This window comes from Natrix helvetica, assembly GCF_964273705.1.
Source record: "Natrix helvetica genome assembly, chromosome: 2".
In the NCBI taxonomy this organism is placed as follows: domain Eukaryota; kingdom Metazoa; phylum Chordata; class Lepidosauria; order Squamata; family Natricidae; genus Natrix; species Natrix helvetica.
In genome coordinates this window covers 199502725-199529268 of record NC_138552.1, presented here as the reverse complement: position 1 = coordinate 199529268, position 26544 = coordinate 199502725, and the positions used below count along the sequence as shown (strand labels likewise).

At 36.2% G+C, this 26544-nt stretch overlaps 1 protein-coding gene across 3 annotated transcripts in view; it reads left to right on the top strand.

Annotated features, from left to right (window-relative positions):
* Nucleotides 1-26544, top strand: part of HBS1L (HBS1 like translational GTPase) — a 52544-nt gene that overhangs the window by 4324 nt on the left and 21676 nt on the right. Inside the window, exons 3-5 of one of the 3 annotated variants that reach the window (XM_081943239.1) lie at nucleotides 263-391; nucleotides 4037-4231; nucleotides 5556-6005. In XM_081943239.1, coding sequence (XP_081799365.1) covers nucleotides 263-391; nucleotides 4037-4231; nucleotides 5556-6005 — 774 coding nt within the window. Of the gene's footprint in view, nucleotides 1-262; nucleotides 392-4036; nucleotides 4232-5555; nucleotides 10044-26544 lie in introns of those variants that run through there. The other 2 variants (XM_081943238.1, XM_081943237.1) reach the window with 2 other exon arrangements.

Here is a 26544-nt window from a genome sequence, read left to right as displayed (position 1 = left end):
TACTCTTTCATCTTCTGTAATGAAAAGTTTTAATTCTATGAAACATTTAAAAGGCAAAATAATTGTCCCAGCCTCATAATTAAATAAATGGTCAAGTATTAAACTATAGAAATTAGAATCAGATTTGCAAAAATATCTATTGTGAATTGATAATAAATATTTGTAGTTCTTGAAAAGACATCAAAAGTTTAAGAATAGAAAAGCAAATTAATTATGGATATTTCATCCAGATGATCCTTGTTCTGTTCTTATTTTATTGTAGCTGCTCAGTTTATTTATTCAAAACGAGATAAAACTTCAGTCTCTGCAGAACCTTTAGAGGAACATGATTATGAAGACTCTGAACATAGCAATTTTATCTCCAGTCACCAGCTGACTGGACTTGAAAAAGGTATTATACAAATAATAATAACTTTCCTTCATTTAATGTGTGTACATTGTGCTCTCTATTTATTGGTTTTCAGAAATACTTGATATACTGATATACTTGGCTGACATCTGCATTTGAAAGAACCGATGCAACAAACTAAAATCTGTGTAAAACTTCTAACACTAAGCAAATGATGGTAGAAGGTGGAAAGACAGACAGATGGGGCAAGGAGACTTGGTATCACACTCCTTTAATCAACCTTGTTACATCACATCATTTCAATAATTCCCAGTGAAAAATACTGAGAAATTACTCAGAAGCTAATCTGATTCACTCTAGTAAATGTATGATTTTAAGAACTTTATAGTTTCTATAAAGGGGCTAGTAGTTCCACTGCCACTAGAGTACCTGTAATTTGTACTTTATACCAGCCAGAAATCAACCCATCACAAGAATTAATATAGCCATCCAATGGCTACCTGATACCTCCATGGCCTCAAGCGTGATGTCAAAACCAAGTCTTCAAAGTCTTCCTAAAGGTCAGTGAGTTGGAATAAGTTTGATCACCAAGTGACTGATATTGCACCGGTTGAGTATGATGACAGGAAAAAAAATTCCATGGATCCAGCTGGAAGACTCTTCTGATGGATGGAACCTGGAACATGGATGGATACCTACAATTTTGGAGAGATAGTCCCATAAGTAACCCATCCTCAAAGTTGAAGTTGAATTAAAATCAGAAGGTCATTGGCAGCCAATGGAGATTAAGGAGCAGAGTGTCTGTGAAGATTCACAATCATCCAGGTCATAGTTGTGTGTGTTTTTCTTCTTCAAAAGGCAACTGGACTAATTTTTCCTTGAAGAAGAAGAAATTGTTTTGCTTTTCATCCAAGAAGCTTCATCAGGTCTGATGCCGGGAATGGAAGGATGGGTACTAACAGTTGAGACTGGATGGTGGGGGGATGAAAGGATTGTATTTCTTTGCAGTCATCTGGTTGTTAGCGCTCTGAGAGCTGTTGAGACTACTTGGCTGCCCTCAGGGCCACTTGAATCAGGATGCAATTGGTTGCAGAAGCTTCTTGGAAACTGCTGCAAGGGCTGTGTTGTAAACTGAAAATAGGTGGTGTTTTATTCCTTCCCATCTGTTGAGGGAGGGGTGTTCAATTCTAACATAGATGGATTCTTTTACCCCTCTTTCAAACCAATGATCCTCTCAATCCAAAATGTGGACTTTGCTGCCTTCAGAAGAGTGACCTTTGTCTTTCAAATGCAGATGGACCACTGAATCTTGTCCTGTTGGGTTTGATCTTGTATGTTGTGCTGTGTGTAAGGTTCTGATCACTCCTATTTTGTGTTCCAGTGAATGGTGAGAATCAAAATGCGAATACTGATCTCTATGTTTGAGTTTTCTGTAAAGTTCAGTGTTAAGGCTCTATGTTCCTAAATGTGCACTGTACAGTCCAGGAAAGCCAGGCTGTTTTCCTTAACATCTTCCTATGTGACCTTAATGTATTTGTCCACAGAGTTGATGTGTTTGGTGAAGGCTTCCACTTCCGGTGTTTTAATCTTGACCCAAGTATCATCCACATACCTATACCAGTGAGTGGGTAGAAATCCCGCAAAAGTGTTCAGGGCTGGTTTGTACCTCTTCCATGTAGTGATTGGCCACAATGAGGGACACAAGTGAACCTATAGCACAGCCGTATTTTTGTCTGTAGAAACTTCCTTATATTTTAAATGAAATAAAATTATGCACTAGGTGCTGCATGTGCCTATGATATGCATGTATAACTCCACACTGCTGCATTTTTTACAAGCTGAAGCTTCCAAATACTTTCAAAGGCAGTCCCATGAAGACCACATTGCAGGAATCCTTTTGGGAGAAGACCAAACCGTGATCAGGGCTCCCAGGCCAGGAACAGTTGCAATTGGCACACAAATGCAACTATGCAGAAATGCTCCTGCCATGCCTCCCATTTATTCTTTGAACGGGAAGTCCTCAAATTGAACACAGGTTTTGCCCAGGATAACTGAACGATCTTAATCAAAGCTGCCAATTTTGTGATCTCTGCAAATTCTTTAAAACAAAATCAACTTTACCATCTATTTTTTTGTAGGTATTTATAAGTCCTTTTAAGTTTCTCCATATAAATGTTTTGATACTATTATCATATACAAAACATAGTTTCAAAAGATTTTTCAATCTATATTTGAAAACCACTCAGAGTATTTGTGAAAAGCTGAAAGAAATGAAATTTTGGTTTTTGGTTTTAATGTATTTTTTAATCAATATCTGTGTCAAAGAAAGTTGGAAGCTATTCTATTTCTATTTTCTTTACTTTTTTGGTTGTAATTTTATCTTGGTTTCCTCCTGACTTTTCCTTTTTTCTCAATACTTTTTTTTTGTTAATCATTTATTTGGTTTTTAATATATTTAATATTTTATGTATAGAAAATAATAAGAATAGAATACTTTATTTGGCTAGTGTGATTAGACAGACAAGGAATTTGTCTCTGGTGGAGAAATAATAATCTATTATATTACTATGCTGAATTATGTTATGTTACTTATGTTATATTATGCTATGTTACATTATATCTTATATTGGAACAGAACAAGGGATGGACCGTCCCCAGAACTAGGAAGTCCCAAAATCCAGAGCCACTAAGAAGTGGTCCTACATTATAGTTTCAGCCCACCTTTTAAATATACTTTTTAATATATGTATCTTTATCATCTCAAGGTTATGAACATACTGTATTTTTCAGAGTATAAGACGCACCTTTTTTCTTCAAAAAAAGAGGCTGAAAATCTGTGTGCGTCTTATACACTGAATACAGCATTTTTTGCTCCCGAAGCCCTGCCCCCTTCACCAAAATGGTCGTGCATACCCTTATGGAGGCTTTTAGAGAGCTCCTGGAGGCTGGAGAGGGCAGAAATGAGCAAAAAAGTGCCGTTTTCTGCCCCCCCCCCGCCCCAGCAGCACTTTATAAGCCTCCATAAGGCTATATATACAATTTTTTTGAAAAAAAATGGGCCCATTTTCATGAAATACGTGTGTCTTACACTCTGAAAAATATGGTATTTAATATGCTTGCCTTTAATTTCCCATCAGGTCACATTGTATAGCAAGAATGACTGGCCCAAAGTTATCCAGGCAGCTTTCAGACGTAAGGGGTATCTAAAACTTAGTCTCCTGGTTTCTAGCACCTTAACCACTACACCAAACTGGGAGCAAGCAAAATATCCTAACTATGATACCAACTTTGACTGTAGCCTGAAATTTGATTACTCTGCTTTGTGTGTCTCTTTTAAATATTTTGACTAATACATTGATCTTCAAATTTGCACTCATCTTAATCTATTTATATAATGTATTTTTATATTAGTATTAAAAGTATTAAAATATTGAATAATAAGTTCAGTGTTGAAGCTACATGTATGTCCAGGCTTGCTCCAAAACATCCTATTGCCTTTCAATCTGAAATGCTTCCAATTTGAAATGTACTACATCTTAAAAATGCATGAAATCTGTATTTTTTCTTCCTGGATGAAAATGGTGGTGATTATTTAAAAGAAATGAAAATATCTATTTTCAGCTGTTTGTATGATTTTTTCTGCAAGATTTCCCCCCTAATAATTCATTATTTCATTCCATTATTTAGCTCAGCTAAATTCATGCCTTGATCATATGAAAGAAGTTCTTGGAGATTCAGTGCCAGAAAAAATGCTGGTGGAAGCTGTACTCAGCAAAAACTTTGATATACAGAAAGCTTTGGACTCTATCCTTGCACAAGACAATAAGCAAAATGGGAAGACCAAGAATGAGGATAATGTAATTGTAGGAAAGCCAACTAAAGGTACGTTTATATTTATATTTGCAGAATTAACAAAAGTTTTAAAAATGGCACTTTTTATGTGTGGGAGTCAGTCTTCACTCCTTACATGAGCAAGTTCATGCAGTTGTCTTGGCAACATTTTCAGAAGCACTTTGCTGTTAACTTCTTCATAGCGCTAAGAAAGAGTTCCTGGCTCAAGGTCACTTGATTGGCTTTGTGCTTTAACTCACCATCTCCTAGTTCAGTGATGGCAAACCTATGGCATTTGTCAGAGCACACGAGGCGCTGCCCTGTCAGCTGGCCAGCGCGCATGCGTGCGCTGACCAGCTGAGTTCACCTTTTTTTAAAAGCCATTTTTCACCCTCCCCAGGCTCCAGAGGCTTTATAGGAGCCTGGGGAGGGCGAAAAGAGCCCCCCCCCGCCTCTCCAGAGGCCTTCCGGAGGCTTCATGAGCTTCCCTGAAGCCTGTGCAAAAACCGGGCAAACCAGAAGTTCTGGAATAGATTTCCTGTTTGCTCGGAGGGTTGTTTTAAGTGCTCCGAAGGCTTCAGGGAAGCTTCTTGATGGTCCCTGAAGCCTTCCGACTGCTCAAAACGACCCTCTGAGCAAACTGGAAGTGACTTCCGGTTTGTTCGGTGGGTCATTTTGACTGCTTCGGAGGCTTCAGGGAAGCCTCCTGAAGGTCCCTGAAGCCTCCGGAGGGCTTCCGGGGGCGCGGGGGGAGGCTGTTTTCGCCCTTCCCATGCTCTTATAAAGCCTCTGGAGCCTGGGGAGGGTGAAAAAAGCATGCAAAAATGGGGGGGGGGTCGCGCCTGTAGTGCGTGCATGCACACTGGGGCGGTCGCACATTGAATTATGGGTGCGGCACGCCTGCACACGACCCCCTGCGTTCCCCCCACTTATGACACGTGAGCCAAAAAAGGTTCGCCATCGCTGTCCTAGTTTCTTTAGCCAGTACCCAAAACTGATTGTCTAAGAAAAAGCACTTTTCTTTCTATACATTGAGTAGCTAAATAATACATCTAAATGTAACACAAAAGTGCTACTTGGCATACAATTAAATCTTAGTCTCACAAAGATATATAGTGCATTCTGTAAATATAATTTGGAGACAAACTGTGTTGTATTAATTAATAGCAATTTTAATTAAATTGAACACATGTGAAGTTGAATTCATGAATATATAATGTATTACTCTAAATACAGTTTCAATAATGTTTGTTAATTAAATGCCTTTCATGTTCTTTTTTCTTGATTTTGCTGTTGCCTTTCCTGCTTGCAAATTGAAACTATCATTACTATGACCTTGCATCTGTCTTGGAATTGTTGGCTGTTGTAAGGTAAGGCTTATTTTGTTCAGAAATATTTTCTAATATTAATCACTTGACTAATTTGGTTGAAAACATTTCTGATTCCACTGGTTCCTCCTTTAGTTTTAATGGTCCAGTTGTCAATGCTGAATCCACTTACAATACTTCAGTTCCAAGTGATAAAATTATCTTCAAATCCAAATGTTGGAAAACCCCTGCTAAAAAGAAAACTTTCACATCTTCATGCAAATCCTTTGAAATTATTCCTTTATCATTAAGTGATGGCAATGAAAAATCCATCAAGTGTGACACTCTCCCACAAGCTAAGAGTAATAGTACTACAACTAGGGAGTCATGCAGTGAATATGACATTTGCTATAATTCGTGGGCTGAATTGCTTAAAGAAAACCTATCAGAAAAAACTTCTTGGAGTTGGTCTAAGTTTAAAGACCTTAAGGACTTAAAAGACATAGTTAATGAAACAGGTGATTCATCAGATGCACAAGCTGGTTCATTAATCATGCCACAGAAAAAAAATGATTGTGGACCCAAAAGCTGCTTGGATAGTTACTTTGATAATTTAAAACTAGATAATATAAATGATACATCTAATAAAATGACTGAATCTTTTGAATGCAAAAACAAGGGTTGCTTTCAAGGGTGTAGCAGCAATTCTTCAAAGGTTAGCAGCTTAGCATTTTCAATGTCTGAAAGTCCATCACTGGCTGATCTCCTGCAGGAGCACCAAGAAAGCAATTCAAGCAAGCCTTGCTCATTGCATGATATTTGCAATTTACCCTCAGCAGACCTCACAGATATGGAATTAGAACATTCACCGTTGTCTCAGCTAGCCAACCATCTTCCAGTATCATCTGGCATGACAGAACTCTCAGGATCCTTATCTTCCTTGACACATTCTAAGTCATCTCCAGTAAAAGAGCTTGAGAGTTTATCACTTTCAGATTTAATTGCAAAATCTATTGCAGTAGACAGTCCTGAAATAATAAACTGCCATTCAGAATTTCATTTAGCTAAAAAGGTGCAACCTTCAGTTGTAAATCCAGATATTGATCTAAGTGTACTTATTAGAAAATCAGTATTATCACCAGAGCCTGAAGAAATGCAGTTAAATACAATGCTTCCAGAAACTAAAGCTTTATTTTCAAAGCAGGGACAGCAAATGATTTTAACTAAAGTAAGCAAGAAAAGCAAAAAAAAAGTGAGGTCACCTATTTTAAAAGGCACTGTTCCATGGGCAAAAGTTTTGTGTGCAAAACCCTCCACTTTTGCTATAACTTTATGTCTTCATTATCCTTCAAAGAGATGCAAACATCAAAGTGTAAATATTCATAAGGCTTTTTTGTATAGCAGGCAAATACAAGAAGCAAAAGTTAATGAAATTGGACCCTTAATAACAATCACTCCATTTGATTTCAAATCACCATCTCCTGATGATATTATAAAATCAGGTCAAAAGAAAGCATTCACTAGGTAGTGCAGTGAACCAATGTTAATTTTGATTATTTCTGAAATTTAAACTCTTTTATACAATATTATTTTGGATTCCAAATTGGAATAGATTTTATAAAAGCAGTTTATATTGGGTAGCTCAATTTTTAGTAAAGGTTTTGAGGATGCACTGGATTCTAGTCTTGTTATTGTTTTACCACTTACTGAATTACTTTGATTGTTTGGAGAAAATATTGTATGCAGTAGTTCTAAAAAAGAACAATATTAACTCTATGATTTCAGATTAAAAAATTACATTGTGGAACAAATTCTGGAAAGATATATAACTACAAGTAATTCACCAATTTTGCTTTTAATATTTGATATGCCGCTTAAATGCTTTGAGACATGTATCTTTCTTTTTCTACCTTTTACCTATTAATTCATAAATCTGAGTTACAATATGGTTTGTTTATTTTGATTTTAGCATAAAATGAAAATCTGTCCACTGCAGTTTGTCATTTTTTGTGTTGTTTTTCAAGGATCTGTACATAAGTAAATGAAAAACAAATCATATTATGAATTAGACTTTGCTTCCATCCTTTTGTCATACATACATCTTGAAAATTAAATAATGAAGACTCTGTAGCAGTGTATAAATACTGTTGGGCCTAGTAGTAAACAATTTATAAACTTCAATGGAAGCAGTTTTGCTTATTTGAAAACCACCCTGGCTTTTAGATAAGTTCTAAAAGAAAGTATTGTAAACCACTTTTTCACCTGGAATATTGTATAGCCAATGATGTAAGAATAGAAGGGAAGGTTATGTGATTAATCTACTTCCCACTGAGAATTCAATTGAGTGGGGCCAATTGAAGATTATTGATAAAGTTTTATGTGGATTACAGAAGAAAGATGGACTGGCCTGAATGTGATTGGAGAAATATTGCATTGTTTGTATGAAGTGACCCAATGTGAAAATTCTTTTATTCCATAAGATAATGCTTATATGATAGGTCACCCAACCATTTTTGGTGGGGAAGGAGAGCCTTGAGGGGAAGGGCAGAAAAAAAACCAGATTTTTGATATCAAGTTGCTGGTTGTATATGCATCATTGGGCATTACAGTTTTTAAAAAATATTTTCTTTATTTTTTCATTTAATGAAATAACCTTTTTTTTTGCTTGCCCAAATAGCTATACATGGTAGGAACTGTTGCCAATCTTTTTTTTTCTGGACTGTATTTCTTAACTGTATATATGTATATATTGAAATATACTAAAGGTGTCTGCTAAACATTTTAGATGCATTGTTAAAAAAATAATATATATATAAAGTGATTCTTTAAAAATATTTGACACTAATAAAAACACACTGTTTCTACATTGATTAATAAATATACTTATTCTCTATTTAGTAAAACTTAGTAAATGACTAAATACTTAATTTTGCTTAATATGGCCATATTTGGACACTTGAACCTTGATAGGATTATATATTTAAAAAAAAAAATTGGTGCACACAGTTCCTTCATTTTTTCCCCTTGTGCAGTGGGCAAAAGAATTATAGAACTTCTACCCATAATTCCCCATGTCATTTTAACAAAGGGAACTCAGGTCATCAGCTTTATTAGAACAATTTGGATTCTTCAGAAGAGTTGTAGAATTTGATAGAAAGGAGGGAAAATACATTTTTGTTCAAAGACTCCTTAACTGCCATTAATACAAAATATATATTTCTTTATATTTAGTAGATACCTTAGTGGAATAATATTGCATTACTGTAACTTGCAATTTTATATATATGTGCATGTGAGAGTGCATAATATATATGAGAGAGATGATGTAATATATACTTTTTAGGCATGCGAAAATACAAATTTCATTCAATTGCATGTCAAAACAAATTATTTGTTGCAATTCAGGGAACTTGTTAAATATCAATGTTTATACATTTTTAAGAGAGTAAGAAAAATGTCTTTTCCATAATTTTCTGCTCCATGAAATGTTTTTCTTTTTTCACTTTTGATAAATATCCATATAATTCTGCCATGTATTCTTACAAAACTCAGGTCTCCCAATCTTTGTAAATGTAGGATTTTTCTCTATTTCCCATAGAGAAACTTGAATAGATGAGAAAGTAAGGAAAAGGTCTCTATGAGAGTTATTGATAGGCAGCTGTACACACTTATTAATGCAAATAAAGGATAAACCACACAATTGTTTTAATGTTGTGTATTTATCCAAATGTACAACATCTATATTGTATACATATATAAATATTATAGGATAAATTTTTTAATACATTGTTGATGTATATATTTAGATGAAAACAAATGTGTCCAAAGATGACATTTTATTTTCTTAATCTTATGATTGTTATTTGTTTCCTAGAATGTTTTAATCTACATTACGTTTTGAAAATATTTCTGATGTTAAATATTCTTTACATGTTGTGAGTATAATCTTTTTGTGGCGATTGTTGCTTTTTAATACATTTTCTTTTTCCTGCGCAACATTCGGATACACACTTAGTATACACACTGGCCATGAGTTTACTGTGCCATATCTCTGTTAAGTGAGCTATTTATCCACTTATTCTCCAGTACTTAAACCTGCAATTTAAAGGTAGCCCAGAGATATACTGATTTATAGAGCAGCATTCTATAGAACTGAAGAATAGGTAGATTGTTGTATGTGTGGTAGATATTGCCCTTCTATTGTAGATAATGATCAAGTTGTAAATCGTGTTAAAAAAGTGGGGGATAGTTGTATTTTTAGAGGAATCAATGTGGATTTTGCATTCACATTTTATTAATATTTTAATGTTTTAAAGCTATACTCTGTGGATAAATGTAGTACAATTTTACTTGTGTGTATTTTTGAAGAATAAGATTGTTTAAATAATCCTTTAACCAAAACTTTTATGCTTATTTGGGGAATATAAAATAGGCTAAAATATTCAGAGTTTTCTGAAGCCAGGATCACAGTCATTTTATGCATTCAGTGTTTTAAAGTAAAATTGGCTTGTAATTTTCTTCATGAATTCTATTCATAATAAAATTAAAGTTTAATCAGTTGGCTCACATTCTTTTGTGTATTTTTTGGACATCCAGAGTAGCTGTTTTGAACTTCCATTAATTAATGCAGTTTTTTATATGTAATTAATGCTGGGAATGAGCTAGCATCCTGGTAGAATGGGAAATAGTTGATATCTTTGGAAGGTATTTAATACACACTTGACATTTTGTCTCATGTATCCTATGTTATTTAAAAAAAAATATTTAGTTGGGGACAAAGGACAGTCTGAAATATGAATTTGTGGAGGATTATAAACTTGTCCATTTGTATAAGATTCTGATCAATTTCTACTCGTTTCTTAGCAATTATTTATTTTATTATATTTGTTTGCTGTCCATTCCATTTAGAGGCAACTCTGGGTGACTATTTCTTTAGATAAATTATTCAGTATTCCAGTTAGTGCCAAACTAATTTTTTTTATATAGGAGTAACTAAGTATACAGAATTCTAGGAAATAGAAATTAATTTTTTTTCACAATTGAATAATTATCATGTAATTCCTTAATTCTTGATTAAACCATCCTAACAGAACTGAATGCTAAAGACCTGATTTTTGAAAATCTTAAATTCAGTCCTTACAAATGTGTTCTGATTACTACCGTGTTTCCCCGAAAATACGACATGTCCTGATAATAAGGCCATGCCACATTTTTCTGGTGGGCAAAAATATAAGCCCTCCCCAACAAATAAGCCCCTGGACAACCCCCCACCTCCGGTCAGGCAGAGCGCCGCTCACCAACCTAGCAGTGTCCCGAAGGTGCCAAGCTGCGGGAACCGGGAGGGAGGCAAAAGTGATTGCGTTGCTTGGCGCCTTCGGGATACCGCTAGGTTGGTGAGCAGTGCTGTGCCCAGCTGAAGAGGGGGGTTGCTGGGCGGCTGCTCTCTTGCGAGCAGGCTCCCAAAGAGCAGGGCACAACCTCATGGGCAAATGGCTGTGTTGCTCTGTCGCAGCAGTGCAACACAACAGCCATGAAGCGACCACGCTCATGAGCAGCCACCCGGCAAACCCCCTTTGCAGCCAGGCACAGCACCATTCACTGACCTAGGGGTTTCGCCAAGCCGCGTGAGCACATGTTCGCTGCTGCCTAACTCCCCGGCTTGGCACCTTCGAAATCCCAGTGAATGGTGCTCTGCACGACTGGAGAGGGGGGTTGCGCGAGTGGCTGTTCTGCTCTCGCTCCTCCCAGCCTCACGATGCCCTGGCTCAGCTCTCCCTGCCGCTGCCGCCACCACCATCGCAGCATGGCTTTTTCGGCGGCTTCCAAACTGAGTCTTCCAGCAGTGGCCGCTGTGGGCGTATGCTCTATGGTTGTACACTCTGCGGGCAGCTGGCCCACAACCATAGAGCATACGCCCAGAGTGGGCACTGCTGGAGGACTCGGTTTGGAAGCAGCCGAAAAAGCCATGCTGGGATGGCGGCGGCGGCAGAGGAGGTGCCCTGGCTCTGCAGGGAGAGCTGGGCCAGGGCATATTGAGGCTGGGCGGCGCGTGAGCAAGAGCAGAACAGCCACTCGCGCAACCACCCTACAGCCGTGCAGAGCGCCATTCACTGGTATGTCGCAGGTGCCAAGCCGCGGGAGCCGGGCAGAGGCGAACAGGCTCAACGCGGCTTGGCGATACCCCTACGTCAGTGAATGGTACTTTGCCCGGCTAGAAAGGGGTTTGCCGGGTGGCTGCTCATGAACGTGGTCGCTTCATGGCTGTTGTGTTGCACTGCTGCGACAGCGCAACACAGCCATTCTCCCATGAGGCTGTGCCCGGCTTTTTGGGAGCCCGCTCGCAAGAGAGCAGCCGCCCGCAACCATAAAACAATAAACCGTCTCCTCATAATAAGGCCCAAGCCATATTTTGTGAGTAAAATTAAAATAAGATCCTGTCTGATTTTCGGGAAAACACGGTATGTTTTCTGAGGAGGAAACGTATATAGGATTTGAATATACAAAAAGCAGAAAAAGACAAATTGCAAAGATATTCATGATATTCAGAAAGATATTCATACACTCAGAAAAGAAGAAACCTCTGAAGAGATGTTTTTCTGTTTATATTTATAATATGTCCTCACTTTGTTTTTTTTTCAATCAGGAAATCCTAATATTTAATATTAGGTAGGAAATCCTAATATTTAATTCTGAATAACATTTTAATTTCCTTCTTTTACAAAGTTAAATAATATACTTGTAGTACGCCTAACTTGCCTAAAAGCTTAATGGAAATTTGAACATGATATATGAAAGTGTATTTCTAATCCTAAACTATAATGCTCATGTGCCTTTAATAGTTACATTCATAATATTTAAAAATATATTTCATATACATTTGGAGAACAGGTATGCTTTCCTAACAGTGTACTCAAGCAATCTGTCTTGGCCCATCTTTTAAACCTCCATTATTTATGTGGTTTAATGTAGAGAAAACCCCCTGAACAATCTGATTGCAGATTTCTTGAGAACGTCTATAAATATATATATTCATATGTGCTGGATTTGGGTGCCAGGGATATTCTGTTTTTGTTGTTTTATGCTTTTTTGTTTTTATTCTTTTATTACTGTTATAAGTTGTTCTTGGATTATGTTACATAAGATGGACAGACATACAACTCTTATATTGTTATGTTCATATACAATTATGAACATTCTGCTTACAACTGTATATGTCCTACGTTTCTTGGCAAACTCTAAATCTAAAAGTACAGTATGCTTGAAAAGGTGTGCACAAAATCCATTGAAACTGTAGGAATTGAAAATATAATTGAATGTTAGATTTAGATTTCTGAGATATATACTAATATGATTAGCAAACCCTGACTATGCAAAATAATAATAATTCAGAGTAAGAGAAGTTATGTAAATCTTTACATAACTTTTTGGGTTGCCTTGCAATGGATTATTTTATTATTCCTTATTAGTGTAAGGTTAAGAGAAAATACAGCTTCTATTTAGCATGAACAAGCGGTGTTAACATCTTAGTATTCAGAAATCTTTTTCTGTCTTATGGATCACAAAAATAGTTGCAAATAAAAAGTCCTCATTCAAAATAATGTAATTAAAAATATGTAAATGTTGAAATAGTTTATTCATTTTTTCATTATTCAGAGCAATAAAATGTGGAGCACTAAACAGAATGCCTGTGCAAAAGTGTCTCTTGGGACATTTGAAAGTCACAGAATCTGTCTGATACAGCTGTGTGTGGGCTTCTGAAAGGAAGTGGCTTATGTCAGAAGCAGTGAGAAACATTTTTAAAAAATGAAATTCAGTTTATATACACCTACACTGGAAAAAATGACACTCCAAGATATTTTCCCTAAGATGTTGGTTTGCAGTGTTAAAGCCAGCATACAGTGTTTTGGAAGAATATTGCTTAGAAAAGTGATAGTGGATTTATTTGATAGGTATATCAACCAATAATTTACATCTTTAAAAAAAACACAGTAGGTTCAAAGTAAGATAATTTAACTGAAACAAAATTTATTTTTAATGGTTATTCCATCTAAGGCTTGTATTTGGAAGTCCCGTTGCAGAAAAATATCTATCTGATAAGGGAATCCCACAGACACATATAACAATCTTGTGAGTCATAACTCATATTTCCATAATAAGATTAGATAGAAAACTTCGTTTTATAAGGTTTTATATCCATCCTAGATTATTACCATTTCACTCCAGGCAAGCATTGATAGCTTTTTATATTTCTTTTAACAGCTCTGGAAACAGCTTTACAATTTGTCATATGTAACTTTTTTCAAAAAATGCCAAAGATATTCAGAATACTTGCTTTATTAATACATGTATTTACTTACTGAAGTTTATATGCTGCTCCAAGTCGAGTCTAAGCAGTTTATATTTTCTTGTTAAAGACTAAAAATGTAAAAGCATATAACAAAAGAACAATGATCAGAAACAAATAAAATTACAAAAAAATCTGACATCAAATATCAATAAACAAACTCAGCCCATGATGAAGGTTCCAACTCATATTAGTTTCTTTACCTTCATTCTCTTTAAAAGCCACGTTTTTATGGCTTTCCTAAAACTCAACTGTGTTGAGGTTAGTGTGAAGTTTAGAGGTAAATTGTTCTAAAGAGGAGACCTGCAAATAGAAAAAAAACCCTCAACTCCTTGGTCTATGTGGATGCCAGTCTCTTACAGAATGGATTTGGAGCAGTTATTGAACATACAAATATCACTAGGGACAGGTGTTCTGAAGATGCCCAGATCCTGAGCCATTAAGAGCGTTAAGAATGATAACCTTGAATTGCACCCAGAAGCTGATTGACAAAATATGCAGCATTCAAAGCAGGATATTAAATGGAAAGATTTTGGAACTGCATCACTTTAGCATCTTAATTCTGTATAGTTGAAGGTTCTGGATGATCTTCAAAATAAACCATCTTCAAAGATACACCATTTAGAATGAAATATAATGAACCCTTGCAGCTACACAATCTTAAAATCATAGAATACTAAGGTTGAAAGAGACCTTGGAGGTCTTCTAGTCTAACCTTCTACCCAAGGCAGAAGTCTTTATAATATCTAGGACAAATGGTTTATTATATTTTCTTGAAAACCTCCAGCAACGGAGCACCCATAATTTCAAGAGGCAACCTGCTCCATTGTTTAATAGTTCTCACTGACAGGAATTTTCTCCATTCCAAGTTAAATTTTCCTCTGATGAGCTTGTCCTATCCCCAGATGGTATGGAGAATAAATCAACACCCTCTTCCCTGTGGCAACCCTTACGTATTAGAAGACCACTACTGTGTCTCCTTTCAGTCTTCTCTTTTTTCAGGCAAACATATCTACGGGTAGTCCTCAATTTACAACCGCAATTGAGCTTACAACCCAAAATTTCTGTTGCTAAGTGAGACATTTGCTAAGTGAATTTTGCTCCATTTTACAACCTTTCTTGCCACAGTTGTTAAGTGAATCACTGCAGTTGTTATTAACACGGTTGTTAAGTGAATCTTGCTTTCCCATTGACTTTGCTTGTCAAAAAATTGCAAAAGGTAAACATGATCATGGGACACCGCAACTGTCATAAGTATGAGTCAGTTGCCAAATATCTGAATTTTGATTATATGACCATGGGGAAGCTGCAATAGTTGTAAATGTGAAAAACAGTCATAAGTCACCTCTTCTTTGTACTCTTTCTAGGGCCTCAGCATTTTTTAAAATATTGTGATCATAACTGGACACACTGTTCCAAATGTGGCCTCACCAGTGTAGTATAGAGCAGTACTAGCACTTCCCTTGATCTTGATACTTACCCCTCTGTACATGCAGCCCAGGACTACATTGGCTTTTTTTGGTAATGCAGCAGACTGCTGATTCATACTTGAGTGGTGGTCCACCAGGACATCTAGATTCCTCTCATAGTACTACTGTTGGGCTGTGTACTGCCTATCCTGTATCTGTGCATCTGGTTTTCCTGCCTAAATGCAGGACCTTGTTTTTCTCGACACTGAACTGCATCTTGTTGGATAGAGCTCAATACTCAAATACGTCAAGATCCTTCTGAATCTTGAGTCTATCTTCTAAAGTGTTAGGAATTCATCCCACTTTTGTGTCATCCACAACTTTTATGAGTTCCCCTTCTAACCCCTCACCTAGGTCATTTATGAAGGTAATGAAGAGCACTTGGCCCAAGACAGAACCTTGAGTAAGCCCACTGCCTATTTTCTTCCTTGTAAATGCAGTTCCATTAACTACCATCCACTGAATTCAGTTGGTCAGCCAACTGCAAATCCATCTGGTGGTGGTACTGTCTATCTCCCATTGTTCTATCTTTCCCAGAAGTAGTCTGTGGTCTACTTTATTAAATCCCTTATTGCCATTTAAATATACTATATCCGCAGCATTTTTTAAAAGTTTGGAACCATCTCAGTTCTTTTCCAGGCCGTGGGCAGCTTTTCTAGGAGCTTTCAAAGTTTTCCCTCAGTGGTTCAGAGATTATGTCTGCCAGCTCCTTCAGTAACCTGGGATTTAAACCATTTGATCTAGGAGACGTGAACTTGTTCAGAGCAACTATGTGTTCTCTAACCAATTCCTTATTTATTTTTGACCTACATTCCTCTTCTGTCTCCCAGAGTACAACTTTTGACAGATAGGGCTATTTTTTCCTTTTCTGTGAAGACAAATACCAAAAAGGAATTTAGACTTCTGCCTTCTTCCTGTTTGGCATTTGTTGCAAATCTTAGTTCATTCTGAGTTTTAGCCTTTCTGACTCCATTCTTGTAAATTTGGGCTATTTGTTGGTATTCTGCTCTAGTTACAAGAACCTCTTGTAACATTTATCATGTTTGTCCTTTTTGTCCTTCAGCTTGTCAGGTGAGCTTTTTGTGTAATGACACTGGTCTTTTCAGATATCTCTTGTTTTTATTTCTCTTTATTATCTTGTTTTTCAGAGTCTCCTAAACATCTTGAACTGTTGTTTCCCTCTAGGATTTCCATTTTTCCTATTCTTTCTCTTAATTTGTTGAATTCAGCTCTCTTAAAATTTAGAACCCTATTCTTTGTGTGATTACTTCTGCCTGAATTATGGTGAATCCTTGTGTAATATGGTTACTCCCTCCGAACGTTCCTATAACCGTCACGCCTTTATCCATTTCATCTCTGTTAGTGTCAAGTTCAGTATAGCTGACCGTGTGGTTCCCTCCTCTCCCTGTCAGGAACCTCATTTCTTTAAGCAAGACTTGTGAATCCAAAAGCATTCCCAGCTTATGAGCCACTTCTACATGAAAAGTGTTGTCCCGTCCACAACAAAGATGGACTATCCCTGTAATTAGGTTTCTGCACCAAAGCCACTTTGTTTTGCTGGAATTAGGTCTGTGCTTCTACCTTCCCATCTAGACTCTAGCAGCCTCCAGTTCTCCCAAACTGTCTGTTCATCCTGGATCAAAATGTACAGTTGGTTATCTCAATATTCCATAGTATCTAAGACCATGCTGGTGAATAACACCCCCCCCCATAGCAATAATGTTAAATAACAGAAGCAAAAGCACTGAAAATTATCATCAAAAGAACAACAAATATGACTGCTCCAACTTCTTACTGGTTGAAATATTCCCGTCAGAAAGGACAAGAACCATTGTGAACGTAGGCCTGCCATACCCGGATCTGGGAGGGTCAACGCAACTAGGTGGGTTGTTTTTTTTTTTTTTTTTTTTTTTGCAAATTAGATTTATGTGAGCGTTCACAATTTTAGATTTAGAGTTCAAGTATTTCTTTCTATAACTAACATGTTTAGATAGTAGATAGTGGAAACATTTAGTCAGTATTGTTAAATGTTCTATTAACTTGGCACTATTATTGGCTCTATGACATACAAATAAAAATCAAACCAGCATGCCTTTGCACAAAGAACCATGAGTCAAAACTAGCTTTCCCACACTGGTATTGTGTCCTTAATATTAGTACTAAATGCTGCATGTGGCATGGCTAAAACTAAGTGTTATATGGATGTTTTGACCAAAAACCTGAAAGCAGGAAAGGTCAGCATCTATAGGCATATCTGATAATGACAATAGTACATGGAAGATTAGAAGTGGAACACATAATAAAAAACATGAATTAATTTATCACACGAATTCAAAAAATAAAACATTGTGCATTTGCAAAACTGAATGAGGGGAAAAATATAAATCTGGAAGATAGTGATTTAATCTTCTACATTGGAATTATGCTTGGAAATGAATATATTCAATTATGATGAAAGAGCTAAGATGGATGATATGGATGATATGGATAAATTGTATTATCTATATTGCTGAATAGTTACTGGGCATAGGCTGGTCATAGTTGCTGTTATGCTCCAGTGAAGAGTGAATTTAAAACATTTATGCATTGGGGGGGGGGGGGGATGAGCAATGTCCTGAATGAAAGCAATCTGAGCTAATTTAATATAATTTAGTCTATTTACTAATTTATTGACTCCAGGAGACCCTTAGCATTTTAGGTGGCATGAATGGATGGAACTAGAAGGCGTTCAGAAGTGAGTATAGAAAAAAGCTTTGAGTCAAGAATAAAAGAGAGCTGAGGTTTAGTAATTTCTCTGAAAAAGTGCCATAAAAGTGGCCAGGTTTTAAATTTTTTCTTTATTATTATAATGCAACAAAAATGGAACAAAATATGCAAAGTAGAATAATAATAAACTATAATAGCTGCATAAATGCACCAAATATTTAATATAGCATTAAAAAATAATACAACTCGATTTAACAACAAATTAAAACTTTGTCCAGATGTGATCATATTGCCTTCTTCCATTGCATCATTGGACTCAAACAGAACGAGTAACTTAAAGATAAAAATGATAACATGCTTTGCAATGAAACTAAAGTGAGTGAATGATGGAAGAACTATTTCAAAGATTTGTATGTTTATGTCAGCAAAGATAAATTGGGAAAGAGGTAAGTTGTCAAAGATAATGACAATTTAAACTTGGACAATATGCAGTAATGGAAAAATTAATGGCATTCATTTACAAAAAAACAAACACATTTGAGCAAGAATGCCTTTCTTACATGTTACACAACAAGGCAAATTTAAATATCTAGAGTATGGCTTTTAGTGCAAAAGAAGCTAAGGAATCAAACATTTGTTCTTGTTGTTTATAATAACTACAGTGGGCATACTACTTTTGAAATCTTGCCAAAAACATCTTTAAGGTCTTAAACAGGCAGTCTACAAATAGTCCTTGTCAATGGCTGGTTGCTTATTGGCTGCTTGAAGTTATGATGGAATTCCCCAAAGCTACTTATGACTCATTTTTTAAGTTATGATGGTGACACCACCACATCACGGCAGTCCCCTAATTGTGTTTTAGGTGCTTGGTAACTGGCTAGCATTTACAGCCATTTGCAGCATCCCAGTGTCTTGTGACTGCAATTTTTGGCATGTTTTGCCAGTTTTTGACATTTATTTCTGGTTTTCGGGGGGGGGGGGGGAAATGCCCATTTGGTGAAAATGGACATGCTTAATGACTGCAGTGTTTACTTAATGATTGTTGCAAAAAGTTGTAAAATTGGGCTTGGTCACATAGTGAACTGTTTAATGATCATCACAACTTCTGACTGTTATTTGTGGGGCTCAATTACATTCATAAGTCAAGGACTGCCTGTACTAGTCAATGTCTATGGAGATTCTCAGTCATCCAAGTCATGCTTGTCCCAAAGGTGCTTTTTTCAAGTGTTTCTTAAAAAAGAAACAATTTACAAATAAATAGAATGATACAATGAAGGATATTGAAATATATTTTTAATATTAATGTGTCAAAAGAAAAGGAAATTATGTTGAATCATATTGTTGAAAATAATATGATAGCAAATGTATACAGTGTAACTGGAGAAATATTGGATGATCTTTAACTATGGACTAGCTCTGTAACTTGTTTAACATCTGTGTGAGAAGTGTATTAGTGCCTGAGAATTGGAAGGGTGCTGTTAAATAGAGGAAAATGTATTTATTGCAAAACCCATGTACAACCCATGTTTTTAAAATGTATCTGGGAAAAAAATTCTGTTTCTGAAAATGCTTGAGTGTGGCACTAATGAGCAAAATGGGGAAGGATAGTGCTTTTTCACTCTAGAAACTGGTCTACAGGCCAGTTTTGCTCTTAGAAATTCATTGAGAAATGCATGAATATATGAAAAGTTATTGGATTTTATTTGAATTGGGAAAATATATATAAGAAAATGAATAAGCTTGAATTTTTGAATGTTTTAGATGTTGAATTGAATATTTTGCAATATGTGGAATTGAAGATTGATTGTTCAGCATGCTGAATGGATGGATGTCCAGTCAATGGAAACAAGTAGAATGCTTAGCAAATGTTTCAACACTTAATAACAAATAAAACATTAGAAATGTTAGTTTGAGATGTGAATTCATTTGTATGCAAGTGATGCTCTGTTTTTGACTGAGATTTTAAATCATTTGTAGCAAATATTAGTTACATGATGTAACCGTTTAGATCTGATAATGCTTTAAAAGATCAAGATAGCCATGGTTGAAAAAGAAAGTGAGTGAATATTATACCTGTGCATTGCAAAAATCTAGAGCAGGTACATGAATTATATTTGCTAAAATATTTTCTAAAGATGTGAACATGGAATAATAAATTTTAGGATTAATAAACATTGCTAAAAGGTTGGCTGTGGTATGTTGTCATTTGCAAAGAGTGTATGTTTTTGGAAGAAGCAAAAATCACTTAGATCATGCTACCACCCACTTTGTTTTATGAAGTGAGAGATACGTATGTTAGAAAAAATCTAAATGAATTCAGTGGAAATGAATTATTCCAGTAATTTGTGCAGTAAAGAAACAGATAGAGCCAGAAATAAATAATGAATGAATGTGGTTTGAATTAACAAAATTAATGTCAATATAATAGAAATACGTTGGAATGTGTCAGGCCTGGAAGCCATCTTTTACACTGGGCCTTCTGTGAATGATTTGATTGTAGAGAATGAATAAGGTTGTGATTATAAAATGAATATAACAGAATGAATGAATTGAAAGGAGAAGATGAAGAAATATGTCGCTGGATGGAACTTTTTGAGATTCTCAAAAATAGGATTACCAGATCTGGGGTGCAAAAATCCATACAATTGATAAAACGGCAATCAAGAATATCTCCTTGATCTCTTTTCTATCACTCAGTGATAATTTTTTATTTTGACAACCAGGTCTAATAATCCTGTTCATATGATTATACTGGAAGCAAGGAGAGAAGTAATATGCTGAAAAAAGTGATATATTGAATAATATTAGTTTGAATTACACTTAGTTAGATTTCCTTTTTTAAATATAATTAAAGGTGGAAACCTTTAATTTCTGGCTTACTGCAATTTACTGTATTTTTGTACACATTACATAATGTTGATTATTCTAAAGGGTACTTCTGTGATATGCATATGTATGTGTTTATTGATCTTGAGAAAAGTTTATCACTTGTGTCATGTTTGGTATATGGGTGGGTTCTGGCTGCCGCTATTGCCAGTTCGCTCAGGGATGTGCTATCCCTGCGAGCACTTCATTTGCGCTGTGCACGCATGCACAATACAACAAAAATTGCTCTGTGCATGTGCAGAAGGCAAAAACCTACAGTGCCGCCAAGAGAACTGGTTTGTGGGTGTGGCAGGCCTGGGTCGCTGCCGGTTCCAGCGACCCAGGCCACCATGTTACTACTGGTTCAGCCGAACCGGTAGAAACCAACCTTTGGATTGGTAGAAGAAAGGATATGAAGTTTCGTATCCATAATATATTTGCCAAAATAGAAGTACTACCTTCTAGGTTTTGCTACTACTGAAAGTATTTTTTTATTTGAACAGTTCAAACCCTTGGCTCATTTCTTCATTCCCAACTACAGTAATGCATGGCCCCTCTGGATGTTTTTTTAAATTAAACAGTTATTTTGCTCTTTCATATTTCAGTAGGCGCAATTGATCATCTATTTGTATTTGTATACTTCTAAGGTGTGTGGATTCTGAGTAAATTTTACTTTAAACAGATTTGTCTAAACTATTTAACTACAGTGTTCATTTGTATGTATAGACAAGTCACATCCAGTCTAATAGTATAAGACAGTGATAGCTAACCTTTTTGTTGTTGGGTGCCAAAAATACATGCACGCAATAGCGTGTGAGTGTGTGCCGGCACCCATAATACAAAGTGCGCCCCCACATGCGCATACATGCACAAACCCCCACATACCTTTCCCTCCCCATGCCCGCTGCACTGCTCGCCTCCCAAACTGAGCTTGGTATTTCCTTGGGAAGCGGAAAGGGGGGAGAGGCCGTTTTCGCTCTCCCCAGGCTCCAGAGCCTTTCCTAAAGTCTGGTGAGGGCGAAAATGGCCTCGCCCAGCCCTCCGAGATGCCAAAAATCAATTGGCTGGTGTGCGCATGTGCGCTGGAGCTGACAGCTCGTGTGCTGGCAGATATGGCTCTGTGTGCCACATGTGGTACGCGTGCCATAGGTTCACCATCACAGGTATAAAGTAAGCAGTATTTATTTATTAACACTATTAAATACCTAAAGTCTAATTTACAAAGTACTAAATACAGTTGTTATGTTAGAACTTTACAATTTACTTGTAAGATAATGAAACTTAAAACAATAGCACCATCCTCTGGTATCATAATGTTAGTTTTAGTGCCAGATAATATGTTATTTCTGGAAACATGAATAAATGGTAGTAAAAGTATCTGTTCGTTATATCTTATACTTTCAGTTTTACATGCTCATAATGAACCAGGTGCTCAACAGAAATTCTACTGAAGAACATCAACATGGACTATATAAGCTCTCAGTTTAGATTTTGGAGAAATATTAGGTCTACCTAGTATTTAGTATTTATTATAATACATATTTATGGTCACAAACCTGAACATATTATTCCAGATGTTTTCTGTAATTGCTAAAGAAACATTGCAGTCATTTAGCAAATTTTGGTTTGTAAGAAGGTATTATAGACTTGAGGTTATTTTTGGAAACTGAGCTCTATATACTGTGGAAGTGTACAGAACAAATACATTTAATGCACAAATAATTGCTTTTCAAAATGCTTAAGTTAACTTGAACTGAATCAATTTTACACAGTACAAAGTTTTAATTCTTCTTAAGACAATTTGAAAATTCCTGTAATGCTTTCTTTTCCCTAGGAATCTTCATATTAATCAACAGCTGATAACTTGGAAAATATTTAGCTGTTTACTTTCTTATCCATTTTTATATGATTTTTGATTTATTGTTAATTTGTTTAGTAAAGTATACATTTAAGAAGAGGAAAAATCTTATAAACTAGATCAGAAAACCCTTGATTTAGCTATAGGCACTAACAGGTGAAAGATTCCCCAAGACTGGAGGAAAGCATGTTCGTTTTTTCCAAAAAGGACGTAGGAGGACTCAGAAAATTACAGAGCTGTTACTGAGCAAATTTCTGAACACATTGTTAAACTGAATTATTTGTGTGAATATTTGGATAAAATGCCACAATTAACAAAAACTATTATAGTTTTCCACAAACAAGTTATGCCATACTTTTTCTCCTTTCTACTCACAAGTAAGATAAGTGGCTGATATTTTAGAAGAGAAGAAAAAGATTCAGGAAGATCTAAACAGATCTAAAAAAAAGATTTTAAAAAAATGTCCTAAGTAGAATAAAAATTAACAGGGAGAAATGTAGATGTCTACATTTAGATACGAAAAATTTAAGTCACAGGTATTGCACAGGAAAAAACTAAGTTGCCTTACTACATATGAAGAGGATTTGAATGCTCTGGTTGAAGAAAAGTTAAATATGAACAAGCAGTATTATGCAATTGTTAAAAAAGGCAGTGCTACTTTGGGATATATTAAAAGGAACATAGCGTCCAGGTCACAGGGAGTATTTGTCCCAGTTGAAATTATACTGTGTCCAGATTTGGGCACTACATTGATAAACTGACATTAGCTCGGGGAAGGCTGTTAAGATGGTGAGAGGACTGGAAACCTGAGGGTTGATTAAAGGAACTTGTTTATTCTGTAGAAGAGAAGACAGGGTGGGGTATGGGGGCGGAGATACACCAATCTTTAGATATCTAAGGGTTACTACAGAGGGGATACAGGTACTAGTTCTCTGTTGCGTTGCTGCACATGACCAAGTCTGAAACTGCTGGGAAGTTGATTCAGTTAGATGCTACTGTATGATGAATTTCCTGATGGTAAAAGCAGTTAACCAGTGGATTAATTTGCCTCAAGTAGTGGTATTTTTCGCTGCATTTGAAGTCTTCAAACAGATGTTAAATAGTCATCTATCCAAAATACTTTTAACAATGGTTTACATTTGATCAGTCTAGTTGACCTCTACCTCTATGATTCTATGAACATGCCATTTAGGTCATTGCTGTTCCTCTTTTTATATCCCTGTGAGCAGAACAGTGTTGTCTCTTCTAACTATGTTTTGTAGTAAGTGCTTTTTCATATCTTTTAAGGAGTGTTTTCCAGTTAGTACATTTATTGACAAAATGGAAACATTTAAAGTAATTATTTCTAGAATAATTTGTATTATTCTTGGGCGTGCTCCATGGGATATTTCCTGTTAAGATGCTTTTCTTGACATTTATGCTAAACTGGAAGATCAGTTCTATTTTAAATCATTTTAAAATATTTTAAATTCTTGCTATTTAGAGCTCATATAAAATGTGAAGATGTCCTCTTGTCTGTTATCAGTCCCAGAGGGCTTTTAGTCTTTTTAGCTGTTAATTGCTGTCAGGTGATTCCCTGGATAGTTACTATTGAGTTGTAAATGTTTAGGGATCAGAACAGCTCATTTTAAACAAACAATATAAAACAATATATGAGCTTTGTAAAGAAACAGTAATTGAAAGCAAATAGGGCTTTTACTTGGAAACCCCCTTTCTGTTTAGGAAATAACCTTTTTCTAAATAACTCATTCTTGCTTGGAAAGTTATTTAGAAATGATTTGCAAAGAGCTGAACATTTTTGAGTGGTTAGTATAATGCTGACTGAGTCTTTTCTAGGCAGATACATTGATTCTGAGCTCAGTTCACTGTTAGCAAACATGATTTAGAAGGGAGTAGAGGTGAATAGGTGAGAAGGATCCCTCTTTGTTGATGCAACTTGTGCAATGCTAACTCTTTTGTAATTCTGCAATATGGTATAATCTACATCAGCAGGCGTTAAATGAAAAAATGTGGATGGATAATAATATTTTAAAAACATTCTTAGAATTAGAGTCATAGGGCTAGGAGGGACTTTGGAAGTTTTCTGATCCAACTCTTTGCTCAAGGCAGGAGTCCTTATGCTATCTCAGACATATGGTTGTCCACTCTTGGAAACCTCCATTGATGGAACACCCATAACTCATGGAGGCAAGCTATTCCATTGACTAATTGTTCTCACTGTCAGGAAATTCCTCATTTCCATGCTGAATCGAGCTTCTACCCATTGCTTCTTGTCATGCCCTCAGGTTCTATGGAGAATAAATTTACCCCTTCTTCCCTGGCACAGCCCTTCAAGTATTGGAAGACAGCTATCATGTCACCCCTAAAGCCTTCTCTGTGTTAAGCTAAACATTTCTGGTTCCTTTAACTCAGGGGTGTCCAAACTTGGCAACTTTAAGACTTGTGGACTTCAACTCCCAGAATTCCCCAGCCAGCTCTGGCTGGGGAATTCTGGGAGTTGAAGTCAACAAGTCTTAAAGTTGCCAAGTTTGGACAACCCTGCTTTAACTGTTCATTGTATGATTTAACCGGCAGAACCCTTATCATTTTTGTTGCTTTCCTCTGTACTCTTTTCTAGCACCTCAGCATCTTTTTTATATTTGGTGACCAGAACTGGACATAGTATTCCAAGTGTGGCCTTTCCAGTGCAGTATGGAGTAGTACTATCACTTCCCATGATCTTGATTCTATCCCTCTGTCCATATAGCCTAGGACTGTGTTGACTTTTTTTGGTAGCTGCAGCACACTGCTATCTCATGTTTGTGATGAGTGGTGGTCCAGCAGGACACTTAATCCCTCTCACAGACGCTATTGTTGAACCAAGTACTGCCTACTGTACCTGTGCATTTGGATTTTCCTGTGTGTATGCAGGACCCTACTTTTCTCACCCTGAACTGCAGCCCAAGTCTGTCAAGATCATTATGAATCTTGAGTCTATCTTCCAAAATGTTATCACTTCCCCCTAGCTTGGGTCATCTGCAAGAGTGTCCCTTCAATTCCCTTATCTAGGTCATTTATAAAGATGTTGAAGAACACTGAGCCCAAGACAGAACCGTGAGGTACCCCACTGCAAGCTTTCCTCCACGTAGATGCAATTATAATGGCAAACATAAATTGAATTAAGGAGATCCACATTCTGTGCCTAGAATAAATTTCACAAATTAGTTAAAAAATTTTTTTGAACATTATTTCCAAAACCTCAGATTTTAGGGATGTGTTTTTTAAACTGGAAAAATATATAAACTGAAATAATCTGAAAGTTGTACAGACCTGCATTCCCATCCTGAGCTAACTATTTAACTTCAGTATATTAGAACAAGAAAATATATTTCAGTATATTTCCACTAGAAATTGCCCATTTCCAAATGATTTGAACAAGATTGTTCTTCCCCTTATAATAATATCTATCATGGTATTTGCATTTCAAAAATTATAATCAAAACCAGAATAAATGTCAACATGATCAATAGTAGACATGTAAGATGTAGTTTATTACAAAGGAAATAAACAAGAACAAAAGTCTTCAAAAAAACGAATACAATATTCATATGATTTAAAGGGGTGTATATGATCTAAACCAGGGATGTCAAACTCAAGGACCAGGGGCCGAATCTGGCCCGCGGTGTGCTTAGATCCGGTCTGTGAGGCCGCCATGGAAACAGACTGGCCCACGGTCCTCTGCCAGCAAAAATGGAGCTTCGTTTTTGCTGGCAGAGGGTTGCAGGAGGATATCACAGCTGAAAACGGAGCTTGTGAGGGCTGCATGCAGCCATCCT